Below are 15,015 nucleotides of genomic sequence, written 5' to 3'. Positions count from 1 at the left end.
CTCCCTTCCTGATTAACTAGAACATAGCCATGATTACAGCCAGATTATTTTCACATTTATTATTTGCCTTCTTTGATCAATATTGTTATTTATTGTCCAAATTGGCCAAATACAGTCCGCCGTGGTGTAATAAATAACAGGCAAGCTTTATAATTTATGATTTCATGAAAAGATTTTTGTTTGGCATACAGTGGGCTCCAGAATTATTGGCACCCTTCATAAAAATTAAGAAAAAAGGCTGCACAACATAGATAATAATCTATATGTTATGTACATACATGGTTAAACATACCACTTAGCACTGTAAGGGCAATAATGTAAAAAATGTAAAACATATGGAATGGTTGCAAACTTTCCAGGAAGATGCTATAAAGAACCCAAGGATCACAGTTTAAGAGATTGGTTGTATCTTGCGGTCACCAAGTCTCAGAAAGAACAATAAAATGGAACCTCCATACTAACAAACTATTTGTAAGATTAGCATGAAGACAGCTATTACTGGGCACAATAAACAAAAGAGTTTGCCAAATGTAATTATAATGATGACAGCAAGAGAGTATTATGGTCGGATGAGACCAAAATTGAAAGTCTTGGCCATGCACACCATCAACATGTTTGGTGGCTAAAAAGGAATGCATACAAAGAGAAGCACCTCATACCTACTGTTAAATATGGAAATATTTTGGAGATGTTTTGCTGTCAGTGGTCCAGGGACACTATTTAGGATCAATGGCAGAATTAAGTCAATTAAGTAGATTTCTTTTGGCAGAAAATCTGTTTTTCACTGTTAAGAACTTAGACTTTGTTATAAGTAGATTGCCCAATGTTCTTTTTAGTTTACAGTATTTTTTCTGCATATTTATTTTGTTGCCAATAACCCTGGAGGCCACTTTACATATATGAATATATATCTTTCATTTATGTAAGTATTTAGACCCTTCATTCAAGTCCCTTTGGCAGCAATTACAGCTTTAAGTTTTACATTTTTTGCAAAGATTTCTAAAAACATTTTTCACTTTGTTATTATGGGTGATTGAGTGTAGATTGATGAGTAATTGAATGGCAATTTTATCCATTCAAAATTAAATCTACAACATAATAAGGAGTGCTAAAAGTGAAGGGGTCTGACTACTTTCTGAAGCCACTGTATACACTCAGTGACTCAGTCACTTTATTATAGACCTGTACACCAGCTTGTGAATGCAAATATTTAATCAGCCAATTATGTGGCAGCAAGTAAATGCATACAAGCACATATAACACATGGCCAAAGGTTCACCTGTTTTTTGACTAAATGTCAGAATGGGGAAGAAATTATCTAATTGACTTTGACCATGGAATGATTGTTGGTGCCAGACAGGGTGGTTTGAGTATCTCAGAAACAGCTGATATCCATGAATTTTCACACATAACAATCTCTGGAGCATGCAGAGAATGGTGTGAAAGATAAAAAAAAAATCCAGTGAGCAGCAATTGTACAGCAAAAACTGCTTGTTAGTGAGAGAGGTCAGAGGAGAAGGGTCAGACTGGTCAAAGCTGACAGGAATGTGACAGTAAAGCAAATAACCACACATTACAACAGTGGTATGCAGAAGCACAATGTATAGGCAAACTACTGAAATGAATTTATCATTGTTTGCTAGTCTCAAAGAAAACACACCCGTAATGTAAATAATAAATACTACCATATATGCCCACTAGATGAAAATGTTCCATTTCAGTGAAAGCATACAAAACGATATACAAAAATTGAAATTTTTTTTATTCCACCTTGGTGGAAAGTGTTCTTCTTGTGGACATTCATAGTCTGATCAGGGCATGACTTATTCATTTCATGTGTAGGTGCAATATCCTGTGGTTTGAGGAATAAACTATTGACTTGATCTTCTGACAAGCTTCTGTCACATGCTGTGTGCTTAACAACGGTTTTTGCACCACTCCTTTGTATGGAAAAATTTATGTGACACTTTTTTGATTTAATTAATTTACTTATCACATATGCTCTAAGTTGTTTAAGCTGTAATGTATAGTATTTACACAGATACAACTATGACCAGCTCCTGACATGAACTGGATAATAATGGTAAATGGTATCGTTGGTGTGTTTTTCCATTTAATGGTAAAATAGTAAATGTCTGCCTTTTTCCAAAGTGTTCTACAACTGTTGCTTCTCATTCACCCATTCACACACACTAATGGCGATTAGGTGCCATGCAAGGCACTAACCAGCTCGTCAGGAGCAAATGGGGGTTAGGTGTATTGCTCAGGGGCACTTTGACACACCCAGGGTGGGATCAAACCGGCAACACTCTGACTGCCAGCCAAATGTCCTGAAGGCACATCTATGGTTTAATAAAAATTAATCTGAACACAAATGGAAATGCATTTACGTATATCCCCTTGCTATATGGGGAAGATACAAATTCTTGTCCATACCTAATGAGGCTGACAGGATCCCTCTGCAAGTTCTAGACAAAGGGTAAGTTCTCAGACTCTTTTAGCATTTCCTGAAGGCTATTCAGGTCTTGCTCCATGTTTAATCGTTCTTTGTCCTCAAGATTACTGCAATGGCGAGAAATGACATCAAGGGACACATTGTCCACCAGCAATTTAGACTGCATTTCAACCAGATCCTGCTTTACTTGTCTCCAGTTGTGCTCTCTGTCTGTTGCATCACCGCCCAGATGTTCCTCGAGTGCTACATATCTACAGGCTAATTCTTTATTCCTTTTCTCCAATTCCTTTACCTTCTTCTCACAGTGTGCCTGCATTCTAGCAATCCTTCCATTCTGAACTATCACTGTTTGCTCTCTACTCTCTTCCTTCATCTGGGCCTTCTTAAGCCGTTGGTGGAACACATTTTTCTCATTTTGTATGTCTTCCAGTTGTTTCTCCAAGGCCTTTTGCTGAAATATAGCCTTCTCCTTTTCGTCTTTCAGTGCTGCCATTCTTTCCTTTATTTTTTCATCTGTATTTAGTGGGAGAGAACTTTGCTCCTTCACCTGCTGATTGATGTCCTCCAAATCTTTTTTCGCCCTTGCAGTCTCTGCAACCTCATTCTGTAGTGCTGCAATCACACTTGTCTGCTGTTCAGCCATGGCCTGCAGATTGGTTATTTCAGTCTCCAGCTTCCATACAGTTTCCAGTGACTCCCCTGCCGGCTCACAGGTCTTGTCAGTGCCCACGGAGGCTGATAAGATCTGCAGCTCCCTAGAGAGTGTGCAGATCTGGTGATCTTTGTCATCACAGGAGGCCATCAGGTTACAAATATGTAGTTTGGACTGGGTGTGCATGTTCTCAGTCTCTTGCAAAATCCCTTTGAGAGTGACCATGTCCTTCTGCATGGACTGGTTTTCCTCTTGCAGATCTCTGCAGTGTTCAGCCTTCATTTTGAGTGACGCCTCACATGTTGACAGGTTTGTTTTTGTGTTAGCCAATTCCTTCTGCAATTGCCACAACATGTTCTCTCTGTCTGTCTCCTCTGGGTCCTGGATATTTGCTTTTTTAGACTTACTTTTAGACTTAGACTTGCTTTTTGAAGGTGATAAGACCTGCAGGTCTTTTGAGAGAGTGCAGATATGGTTATCTTTGTCATCACAGGAAGCCATCAGGCTACAATTATGCTGCTCCAATTGGGCACAGGTTTCTTTGCTCTCCCTCAACCTCTCTTTGAGAGTCACCATGTCCTTCTGCATGGACTGGTTTTCCTCTTCCAGATCTTTCAACTGGTTAGTGTTCAGTTTGAGTGCCACCTCACATGTTGACAGATTTGCTTGGGTGTCAGCAAGTTCATTTTGCAGTTTCCACAGTGTGTTCAGTCTTTCTGTTTCCTCACTGTCTAGATGCCCCTGAATCTCTGCGTTTTTAAGGTCCGGTGCTTTGCTTTCTGAGTCTGAGGGGGCCTGTGGCTTCTTGGACAGAGTGTGGATCTGATGATCTTCATCTTCACAGGTTATCATGTTTTGCATACCCTGCTCTAATTGGATACACTGGTCTTCTCTTTCCCACAACCTCTCTTTAAGAGTGACCATGTCCTTCTGCATGGACTGGTTTTCCTCTTGCAGATCTCTGCAGTGTTCAGCCTTCATTTTGAGTGACGCCTCACATGTTGACAGGTTTGTTTTTGTGTTAGCCAATTCCTTCTGCAATTGCCACAACATGTTCTCTCTGTCTGTCTCCTCTGGGTCCTGGATATTTGCTTTTTTAGACTTACTTTTAGACTTAGACTTGCTTTTTGAAGCTGATAAGACCTGCAGGTCTTTTGAGAGAGTGCAGATATGGTTATCTTTGTCATCACAGGAGGCCATCAGGCTACAATTATGCTGCTCCAATTGGGCACAGGTTTCTTTGCTCTCCCTCAACCTCTCTTTGAGAGTCACCATGTCCTTCTGCATGGACTGGTTTTCCTCTTCCAGATCTTTCAACTGGTTAGTGTTCAGTTTGAGCGCCACCTCACATGTTGACAGATTTGCTTGGGTGTCAGCAAGTTCATTTTGCAGTTTCCACAGTGTGTTCAGTCTTTCTGTTTCCTCACTGTCTAGATGCCCCTGAATCTCTGCGTTTTTAAGGTCCGGTGCTTTGCTTTCTGAGTCTGAGGGGGCCTGTGGCTTCTTGGACAGAGTGTGGATCTGATGATCTTCATCTTCACAGGTTATCATGTTTTGCATACCCTGCTCTAATTGGATACACTGGTCTTCTCTTTCCCACAACCTCTCTTTAAGAGTGACCATGTCCTTCTGCATGGACTGGTTTTCCTCTTGCAGATCTCTGCAGTGTTCAGCCTTGATTTTGAGTGATGCCTCACACGACACCAGATTTGTTTTTGTGTCAGCTAGTTCCTGCTGCAGTTGCCACACCATGCTCTGCCCATCTGTCTCCTCACTGTCCTGGATATTTACATTTTTACACTTCTTGCTTTTTGAGGCCAAGTCCTGTAACTGCTTGGAGAGAGCACAGATCTGGTGATACTTTTCTGCACATGATGTCTTCATGTTGTGTGTAAGCTCTTCTGATTGAGCACACTTGTCCTCACTCTCCCACAGCCTTCTCTTGAGTGTGTTTATGTTGTTCTGCATGGACTGTTTTTCCTCCTTTAGATCTCTGCAGTGGTTAGCACTAACTTTGAGCGACGCCTTGCACATTGACAGATTTATTTTTGTATCAGCCAGTTCCTGCTGAATTTGTGACACTGTTTTCTGTATGTCAGTCTCCTCACAGTCTAGAGGCTCCTGGTTCTCTGAGTTTTCAAGATCTGGCTCTTTGTTTCTTGAATTTGAGCAGGCCTGTAGCTTCTTGAACAGAGAGCAGATCTGTTGATCTTTATCTTCACAGGAGGCTGTCAGATTACAAACACGCTGCTCTGACTGGGCATACTTGTCTTCACATTCCCATAACTTCCCCTTAAGTGTATTCATGTCCTCCCGCATTGAATATTTTTCTTCATCCAGAGCTCTGCAGTGTTTAGCGTTGACTTTGAGTGATGCCTCATGTGCAGACAATTTCATTTTTGTGTCAGCAAGTTCTTCCTGAAGTTGCCGCAGAGTGGTCTGTCTGTCTTTCTCCTCACCCTCGTGGACTTTTGCCTTTTTAGATGCAAACATTTTTTTGCTTTTAGGAGCTGTTAAGACCTGGAGTTGCTTGGAGAGAGCGCAGATCTGATTATCTTTCTCATCACAGGAAGCCATCAGGTTGTGAATATGGTTCTCTGATTGGACACATACATTTTCCATCTCTCGCAAACTCTCTGTGAGAGTGATCACATCCTTCTGCATGGACTCTTTTTCTTCTTCCAGATCTCTGCAGTGGTTAGTGCTGACCTTGAGTGATGCCTGACATGCCAACAGATTTATTTTTGCATCCGCCAGTTTTTGCTGCAATTGCCACAGCATGTCCCAATTGTCTGTGTCCTCCCCATCTGGATGGTCATGAATCTCTGTCATTTCAAGGGCTGGCTCTTTGTTTCTTGAATCTGACCAGTCCAGTAGCTTTTGTGAGGCAGTGACAATCTCATTATCCTTTTTGTTAAGTTTAGCAATCAGGTTACAAATAAAGCTCTCAGATAGGGTGCAAGTGTCCTCACTGTCCTGCAGCAGTTGCTTTAGCATGCACACATCCTTTTCCATGGATATGTTTTCCACCTCAAGATCACTGCAATAGAGAGTGTGGATTTCAAGTAACCTCTCACACATTGTCAGCATTGTTTGCGTGTTGACCAGATCCTGCTGTAGTTTCCACAGGGTGCTCTGTCCATCTTTCCTCTCCTGTGCAAGAAGGTCCATGACCTTCTCCTTGTTTGTCTCTGCCATCTCCTTCTCTGCATGCATAGCTTTCAAATGTTCCTGCATGTTAGCCACTTCCTGTTCTTTAGCTTCTGCTTTCATATTGGCCACTTCCAGCTTTTGGCTTAGCAGTGCGCCCTCATTCTGCACCTTTTCTAGCCTGTCCCGCAGGGAATGCATCTCGTTCTCTGTGTGCATTGTTTTCAAATGCTCCTGCATGTCTGCCAATCCCTGCTCTTTAGCCTCTGCTTTCTTATTGGCCACCTCCAGCTTTTGGCCTAGCAATGTGCCCTCATTCTGCACCTTTTTTAGTCTCTCCTGGACTGCAAGCATCTCTGTGTGCATTGTTTTCAAATGCTCCTGCATGTCCGCCAATCCCTGCTCTCTAGCCTCTGCTTTCTTATTGGCCACTTCCAGCTTTTGGCTTAGCAATGTGCCCTCATTCTGCACCTTTTCCAGCCTGTCCCGCAGGGAACGCACCTTATCCTGTGTCTGCATTGTTTTCAAACGCTCCTGCGTAACTTCCTGCTCTTTTGCCTCTGTTCTCTCATTAGCCACTTCCAGCTGTTGCCGTAGCAGTGCACCCTCATTCTGCAGCTTTTCCAGTCTGTCCTGCAGGGAACGCATCTCATTCTCTGTGTGCATTATTTTCAAATGCTCCTGCATGTTAGCCACTTCCTTTCCTTTTGCATCTGCTTTCTCATTGGCCTCTACCAGCTGTTGGCTGAGCAGCGTTCCCTCATTCTGCACATTTTCCAGCCAATCCTGCAGAAAAAGCATCTCGCTCTCTGTCTGCATTGTCTTCAAACGTTCCTGTGTAACTTCCTGCTCTTTTACCTCGGCTTCCTTATTGGCCGCTTCCAGCTGTTGCCGTAGCAGTGTGCCCTCATTCTGCACCTTTTCCAGTCTGTCCTGCAGAAAAAGCATCTCGCTCTCTGTCTGCATTGTCTTCAAATGTTCCTGTGTAACTTCCTGCTCTTTTACCTTGGCTTCCTTATTGGCCATTTCCAGCTGTTGCCGTAGCAGTGTGCCCTCATTCTGCACCTTTTCCAGTCTGTCCTGCAGGGAATGCACCTTATCCTGTATCTGCATTGTTTTCAAACGCTCCTGCGTAACTTCCTGCTCTTTTGCCTCTGTTCTCTCATTAGCCACTTCCAGCTGTTGCCGTAGCAGTCCCTCATTCTGCACCTTTTCCAGTCTGTCCTGCAGGGAACGCATCTCATTCTCTGTGTGCATTGTTTTCAAACGCTCCTGCATGTCTGCCACTTCCTGCTCTCTAGCTTCTGCTTTCATATGGGCTACTTCCAGCTGCTGGCTTAGCAATGTGTCTTCATTTTGCACCTTTTCCAGTCTCTCCTGAAGGGCCTCCTGCTCTGCTTTGACCTTGATGGCTTTCTGCCTCTCATTCAGCAGTACAATCTGTTTCTCCTTCAATTGTCCATGGGCATATATATAGAGAAGGGTTTGCTTCAGCACCTGTCGACTGAGCTGATTAGTCAGATCTTTATTCATCAATGCAACCTTCTCAGCCTCTTTTTGCAGCACTGAAATTCTGCCGGCCTGCTCCTTTGCCACGTCCCGGAGCTTGGCATTGTCAATCTCCATCAGCTGAAGAGACATCTCTCGGGATATGATACTCTTGTCTAAGACTTCAGAAGCTGAAAAGGTCTCCTGTAGCTTCTGGGATGTGGTTAAGACATCCTGCTCCTTATTGTGCAGGGCACACTTCATGGTGTGTATGTCATGTTGTGCTTGGATATACAGATTATTTTGGTCTTGTACCATTTTCTCAAGCTTGAGCATATCCCTTTGCATGCATAGTTTCTCCTGCTCTAGAACACAGCACTGATGAGTCTTGACTTCAAGTGATGCTTCACTAACTGCCAATTTCTTTTTTATGTCATCTATCTCCATCAGCAGTTGGTACTGCATAACCTCTTGCCTGGCCTTCTCACTTTGCAGGAGCTGCCAGAACTCAGAATTCATGCTGCCCTGCTTGTTGCTAGTCCAAACCTTTAGGACACTTGCCTCTACTTGAGCTAATTTCTCTATCAGCTTTTCCTTCATCTCCTCATTCTTGGCATGTTTTTCTTCCAGCCGTTGGCACTTGGCCCGCTCGATCTGCAGAAGAAACTCCATGTTCGCTCGCATTGCCTGGCTATCCTCCGCCTCACTCCGAGCTATAGCCAGCTCTAACTCAAACCACTTTCTGCTCATCTCCTGGTCCAGCTCATGACTTCCTTGCGGTGAAGCATTTTTTTCCATCACTGACAGTGCTAATGGAAAGAAGCACTTTTTCTACCCAGTCCATTATAAACAGCACTCCTTATGACATCACAGTACTTTTACCATTTACTAGAAATAGAATGTGACTTCAGACTTCATTTCCTTAGCTAACATTCCAAAAAATCATTGTTACCATATAACACCCTTCTGTGAACATAGAAACAGATGTTTTTTTAATGGCAAGAGGGATTTCATTTTGAGAGGTTTGATTTCTTGGTATATTCCAAGCAGCAAACAGGCTAATATTTTCAATGTTTTCAGTCAAGTCTTTTCTCAATGCTAGATTAAAAGCTGTTGACTTAATCCATCATGACACACTCAAAATATTACCATGTCTACCACACTACACATTAGACATATAGACAGTTGGTTCCAGATTAATGTAGAACAGTTGATTTTGTTTAATCCCATTTAATTATTTAACAGCAGTGTCTGAAGTTCTACATGGAAATTAAGTATTACGAAAGGAACTGTTTTTCCCAGGCAGATTGTTTGTAGAGGGGGGTTACATATCCTCTGGGCAAGGCACTTAAATATTTGATGGTGCTGGAAAGTAGGCAACATGGAATGGAAACATTTCATTATAATTACTCCCTATTATTCTAGTGCCTTCAATGAATCAGGCTTTCCAGATGTGAGAGGTCTTGGTGATACATCTACTCTTTTTTTGCAGGGCTCATGCTTTGCTGAGAACGAGTGTCTTTACAGCTTGAGCCACAGCGAGGCCCCCCATAGAACATGAACGACTGTCCTTCCAGACTTCAGTTCACCATAAGGGCTGTACACTAAGCATAATCTCGAAATAATAATAATAAAACAATCCAAAAACAAGGACCTTGTTTAATTTGCACAATGAAATCAGAGTAATATTTTGTAATAATACACAAGAAATAACTGCAATTTCTGCAGGGCAGCAAAAAAAATGCAAATGACACACTGTAACATGACCATTTTGTCTCCTTCAACTTCCCTGTATCTGCAGTTGTCAGTCCATCTTTCACATCGGCAAATGTACAAACAGAATATGGGTGGGGGGGGTGGGGAGTTAGTGGCAGTTTAGGCCAGATGCTGCTGGAAAGGGTACGGGGGGTCAGGTATACCTGAGGAAATTGAAAATACGAACAGCCCCATTGAATGGCTCCGATTCAATATAATAGGAGCCAAGTACATCCGAAAGTGGCAAGTAAGAACAGGCAATTAGGCAGTTATAGTAGCACATTTTGAACGATGAGTAAATGTGTTCACCGGCATCCATGGACAGAGAAACATATTAATTAGAATCTCAGAGAGGGCAAGCACCACATTTCAACATGAATTCAGCACAACATACAGCACAAACATCCTCAAATGTGTCAAATATAAACTGAGGTTGATAGAAAAACCCTGCACTTACATTCCCATCTATCACACCAAAGAAACATCAGCTCTGCTGTATTATTGACATATGCAAAAAGCAAACCATGACGGATAGGATTTATTCAGGGTTTTTGACCAAAAAGAATAAGACCATAACTAGCAGTGCTGGGTGCCGGATCCCAGTTATCTTCCACAGAAACCAGGTTACCCCCACAGGTCCCATGGAAAAAGTCCAAGATTAATTTTGGTTGGTCATGCATCTTGAGAATCCTTGTACAGAATGACTATTCTGCCCAACCTTGATAACAAGACTAATTATAGGTTTTAATTCTATGTACCTAACACATTTACACACAATTGTCACAACTGCCATTACACTGCAGCAATATTTAAAAATACAACTGTAACCATAAACTTTATGAAAACATTACTTATTTGCTGCAACTGTTGGGCTGTCTGGGCATGTGTCTCATGCTTCAATTAGCGCTGTATGCAAATAAAAGAAGTTTGATATTTTCCGACCGATATCAGGGGTACTCTTAAGTGGAATCCAGGGACTGTGAAGCGAGATGAGACCAGGGGAAGGAGTGCGTCGTCGGGGGCAGAGAGAGCACGGGGTGGGGGGCAAGAGGGACGGGCGAGTGGGTCAGCCGGTGCTTCTTGAGCTGACCGAGTTCACGGAAGCAGCAGCTGCACTGGGTGCAGCGGTATGGCCGCTCTCCGGTGTGGATGCGCTGGTGCTTGTGCAGGCTGTCCAGGTGGCGGAATCGCTTCTCGCAGTACCTGCAGGGGTACGGCCTTTCGCCCGTGTGGATGCGCTGGTGGGTCTTCAGGCAGTAGAACCGGCGGAACCCGCGGCCGCACACATTGCAGCGGTGGACCTTGTCCGGGCTCTCCCTCTGCGTCTGCATGGCAGCCAGGTCGGGGTTTTCCATGGAAGGCACTGTGAAGCTCATACTGGCACCTCCACTTTCACCGGAGGGGGGTGACAGCTGCTGTGCCGGGACACCCAGGTCAGAGACCAGGGGCTCCAGGACGGGTTCCTCAGGGTCGTCCTCGATCTTGACGGCCCCGTCTTTGACCTCGTTCCCATCCTCCATAACCCGGATCAGGCCCAGCTCATTCACGTCGCCTGCAGGGCCCCCCATCTCAAACTCAAACTTGGTGATGTCAGGCCGTTCCTTTGGCTGTGCTCCCACACCATCCGGCTCCTGCAGGACTCTTCCGTCGTTCTCCTCGGTCCCCACAGCGCCAGTGTACTCTGAGGATAAATGACGGTTACCAATAAATGATCAGCCTAAAGTGCGTAACAAAATCCTTTTTCTTCTGATGGAAGAATGAGGCTTTGTGAAACCAAAATAACTGGAGTAACTATAATGCGCAACGAGATGCTGAATTGAACCAGTCACTGTGGACTGCTGTGGGTCTTCTTCCCTTGGGAATTGTGCTAGACCAGGAATGGGTCAGTGACTGTTTGCTCATTGTGATGGTAGGCCAATTAGAATGTATAGATAAATAGTATTTACCACAATTCAGCATGAACGCACCACATTACTGCAGTGTCCAAAAATGTATATTTTTAGAAAAACAGAAACGGTACTGTGACTTATCGCTTGCACGCTGTACCGATAATAACTTTTTATTTTTATAGTTAGATTGTAGCCTATTTACCACAATGGAGCACGACTTGAACGCACCACATAAGGCAATTGCCGTGGCAGAAAATTGCATACAGAAATGGTTCACTGACGGTCGTTAGCTAATTGTCCTGCTAAATCTGACGGTTCTAGTAAATACATATTTATTCTATTGAAAAAAAGTCGCTGGTTTCAAGGACGCGTATAAAATAGCTCCTAATCTTCCCTTATTACATTTTATAATAGGCTATTTGGTCTCTGTGTACAGCATGGTCAAAAACCCACTATATAATATTACCGCGGAAGACAAGGCATACTTAGAAAACACATACCTTTATCTGCGACGCCTTCGTCTGTAATATAGAATTGGTTTTCTGGATCCTCCGCAGTTTCCAGCAATACGTGTTGACTCTGCAAATCATTGTGTGTGGTTTGGCTATGGTTTGTCACATACAGATTTCCCGAAGTGGAGGAACGCATTCTCCTGCGGTTCGTACTACTTCTTGCCCAGTCTGGCTGTACAGTCGGTAAGCAGAGACCAACACTAGGAAATGACTTTGAAAACTGAGATCTTGCAGATAAGTTGCGAAGTGATTTGGCCGACCTGCGCGTAGCACCAACGCCGTGAGGACCAAGAGTCGGATCGGATGTCGATGGTAACGTTAGGGAAAAGATGGCATCTCCGCTGTTTGGATGTTCAGAGCTTATGGCGTGTGACCGTGGTTGACTCTGATTGAGAAGCAAACACTGTTTAATATTCTTCTCGGCAGCTGTCATATAGTAACGCACCGCCTTCAGTTCGCTCTCTGAAATGTCCAGTCTTTCTCTCAAACTTTGATTCTCCCGATGAGACTCTGCGGCCGCAGTATGAGCCGCCGACAGCTTGGTTCCTACTACCTTCGCCGTTTCCCTCAAGACGGTCTCTACGGCGTTTCTCACCGCCTGCTCGATGGTGGCGGCCAATTCATATTTTAAAAAAGAAACGTTGGTATCCATATTCCTCTACTGTAAAAGATACCGATGCCTTGTTTGCTCGAATAGGCTATAGTGTAGCTGTGTAGATATTAGCTATTCAGTAGCCTAAAGAAAACAGTCGTATAGCGGTCTGCACGGTGTTTGCGTTTCAACGAACGAGTTAAACCAAGCTGCGAAATAAACTACGCTTCAGGTGATAAAACGTCTCAGGCGCAGCAAACGTTAATTTAATTGTTTTTACCTTTTTTTCTGTTTTTACCCTGTATAGCGTGCAATGACCGTTAAAAGCAATCAATACACCCACTATCTATCAAGACTTCCACAAACCCCAGCCACCTGACTTGCCTTGTCGCTGTATTATGACGTAAAGCCTATGCTGGGCACGTCGGATAGGCTTGTAATGTGATCTAAAGGGATAGGCGCATACAGCACTGCTTTTTAATTTTATTTTATAGAACTTTACCAGCTATTGCTTACTCCGACAAAATCTGCAGACACCGTTGCCCTCCAAACCTGGAATTTGACGTACCTGATCAGAATAGGGCACAATTCAATGCTCAGCAGATAATTTGTCAAAGTCGCCACACGATTTCTGGTGGCACAAATTAACGTATTTAACTGACTTGTTGGGGGGAAAGAAGTTGCCAGGAATAAAGTTTGGTCAATCCGTTGAGAAGATACAAATTACACCATACAAGAGGATATCAATGCCCTTTCTCACTGATGTAAAGTTAAAACAGCTGAGAACGCAGTACCACAGATTTTATTGGAGCGAAAAGTTGAGAAAAATAATCAACGAGGAAAGAGGATTGTTTGGTTTGGTTGATTGTTAAGGTCACTTGAAATGTCATTTTACAGTCTATGAATTAAGCTCAATAACCAGTTTGCAGCAGCACCTGCTAAACAAGTCCACGATTTCCTTGCTGATTCAGCATTGGCCCCCTAGTGGTAGGATAGTGCAGCCGAGGATGGGCAGTTTCATTCCTGGATGGCAGTGTGCACAAGTTTTTGTTTCCACCAATTACCCTGACTTGATTAGCCAATTACCTCCATACACCAATAGTGATTAACTCAGATTAGTCCACTATGACATGTTTCATATAGGGACACAAAAACAGTCATTGTCTCATGACGTTATCAGTAATTTAGCTAAAATGTCAGAGAGTTTGCTTAGAGCAGAATATGGCGTTAGAGATGAGCATGGGACCTTCTCAAGACTTTCCATATTTGCCGAATGCTCATTATATTTTATTGTGTCTTTGAGCAGTGACAAAGTGTCCACACTATCATAAATTAGGAGCCAATGGATTCACCTTAGTATTATGTTTCACTTTATTACTTTTTATGTAATTGTTTGCATTATAGCACATAAGCACAATGTGAATATGAGACTTCATGACAGAGATATGTAGGTGTATTTTCACAGAACATAATTAGCTAATTATCAGTTCCATATACTATTCTAATGGAAATGGAAATAGATTTTGGCAAATTATTTTGGTAATCACATTATTTATATTAGTTAGGAGGAAACAAACACTGAACTTCACAGGCTCACCAAAACTGGACAGTTGAAGACAGAAAGATGTAGCCTGGTTTGTTGAATCTCGATTTATGCTCAGGCAGATGGTAGGGTCAAAATTTGGTGCCAACAGTGTGAATCCATGAACCCAACCCTGCCTTGTGTCAACAGTCCAGGCTGGTGGCGCTGGTGAAATAGTGTGGGGAATGTTTTCTTGGCATACTTCGGGCCTGTTAATACCAATCAATCATTGCTTGAATTCCACAACCTATTCAAGTATTGCTGCTGACCATATGCATCCCTTCATGGCCACAATGTACTCCTCTTCTAATGGCTACTTCCAGCATGATAATACACCATGTCTCAAACTGGTTTCATGAACATGACAATGAGTCCAATGTTCATTGGTGCCCTTCCCAGTCACTGGATCTGACTCCAATGGAACACATTTGGGATGTGGTAGAATGGGAGATTTGCAGCATGAATGTGCAGCTGACAAATCTGCAGAAATTGCGTGATACAATGTCAACATGCCAAAATGGAACAGAATCCATGTGGAATCCATGCCACAAAGTATTTGGGCTGTTTTGAGAGCAAAGGGAGGCCCTACCCAGTATCAGTATAGTGTTCCTTATAAAGTGCTCAGTGGGTGTACTGATATTTAGCTTAAACAATGGTGGAGACAGAATTTCCATGTTGAGATGAATATCTGCTAGGTAAGGTTAAGTACAGGCTTGTAAAGGTATCATATAACCACAGAAAAATACTTAGTCAAAGGGGCACACAATCACACAAAAATAAACTGCACACCTACCAAGCCCTCTGGATGCCAAAATGCTAGAATTTAGCAGTCTGCTTCTGTTGTGTCATTTATTTTTTAATTAGAATGTACATAATGTTCCAAAATTTCTGTGTTTGTGAGTTTATATCTGTTTGTGTTCCAGCAAGCTTTTACTGACCT

The 15,015-nt window shown here is 42.9% G+C and overlaps 2 protein-coding genes across 2 annotated transcripts; both read right to left on the bottom strand.

Annotated features, from left to right (window-relative positions):
- Nucleotides 1-2,536: 2,536 nt before the first annotated feature.
- Nucleotides 2,537-8,417, bottom strand: LOC133133275 (putative leucine-rich repeat-containing protein DDB_G0290503). The gene is made up of 2 exons (XM_061249378.1): nt 2,816-8,417; nt 2,537-2,562 (listed from the first exon to the last, which is right to left on the bottom strand). Exons 1-2 carry the CDS (start codon nt 8,415-8,417, stop codon nt 2,537-2,539), a joined length of 5,628 nt encoding a protein of 1,875 aa, XP_061105362.1.
- A 542-nt stretch (nt 8,418-8,959) lies between these two features.
- On the bottom strand, nt 8,960-13,027 carry LOC133133088 (zinc finger protein 18). The gene is made up of 2 exons (XM_061249071.1): nt 11,890-13,027; nt 8,960-11,181 (listed from the first exon to the last, which is right to left on the bottom strand). The coding sequence occupies exons 1-2, from the start codon at nt 12,551-12,553 to the stop codon at nt 10,460-10,462; spliced, it is 1,386 nt and encodes a 461-aa protein (XP_061105055.1). The 5' UTR covers nt 12,554-13,027; the 3' UTR covers nt 8,960-10,459.
- Nucleotides 13,028-15,015: the final 1,988 nt, after the last annotated feature.

The sequence above is a fragment of the Conger conger genome, chromosome 7 (genome assembly GCF_963514075.1).
Source record: "Conger conger chromosome 7, fConCon1.1, whole genome shotgun sequence".
Taxonomy (NCBI): Eukaryota; Metazoa; Chordata; class Actinopteri; order Anguilliformes; family Congridae; genus Conger; species Conger conger.
This window is presented reverse-complemented; position numbering and strand designations above follow the sequence as displayed.

What these genes read in the sequence shown, in the direction of transcription:
- LOC133133275 (XM_061249378.1), bottom strand. Translation starts at nt 8,417, where the DNA reads ATGGAGTTTCTTCTGCAGATCGAGCGGGCCAAGTGCCAACGGCTGGAA. An exon ending in GGCCCAGATGAAGGAAGAGA is followed by an intron (nt 2,563 to 2,815) that starts GTAGAGAGCAAA and finishes TCGCCATTGCAG; the next exon opens with TAATCTTGAGGACAAAGAAC.
- LOC133133088 (XM_061249071.1), bottom strand. Translation starts at nt 12,553, where the DNA reads ATGGATACCAACGTTTCTTTTTTAAAATATGAATTGGCCGCCACCATC. An exon ending in CGAAGGCGTCGCAGATAAAG is followed by an intron (nt 11,182 to 11,889) that starts GTATGTGTTTTC and finishes ATTTATCCTCAG; the next exon opens with AGTACACTGGCGCTGTGGGG.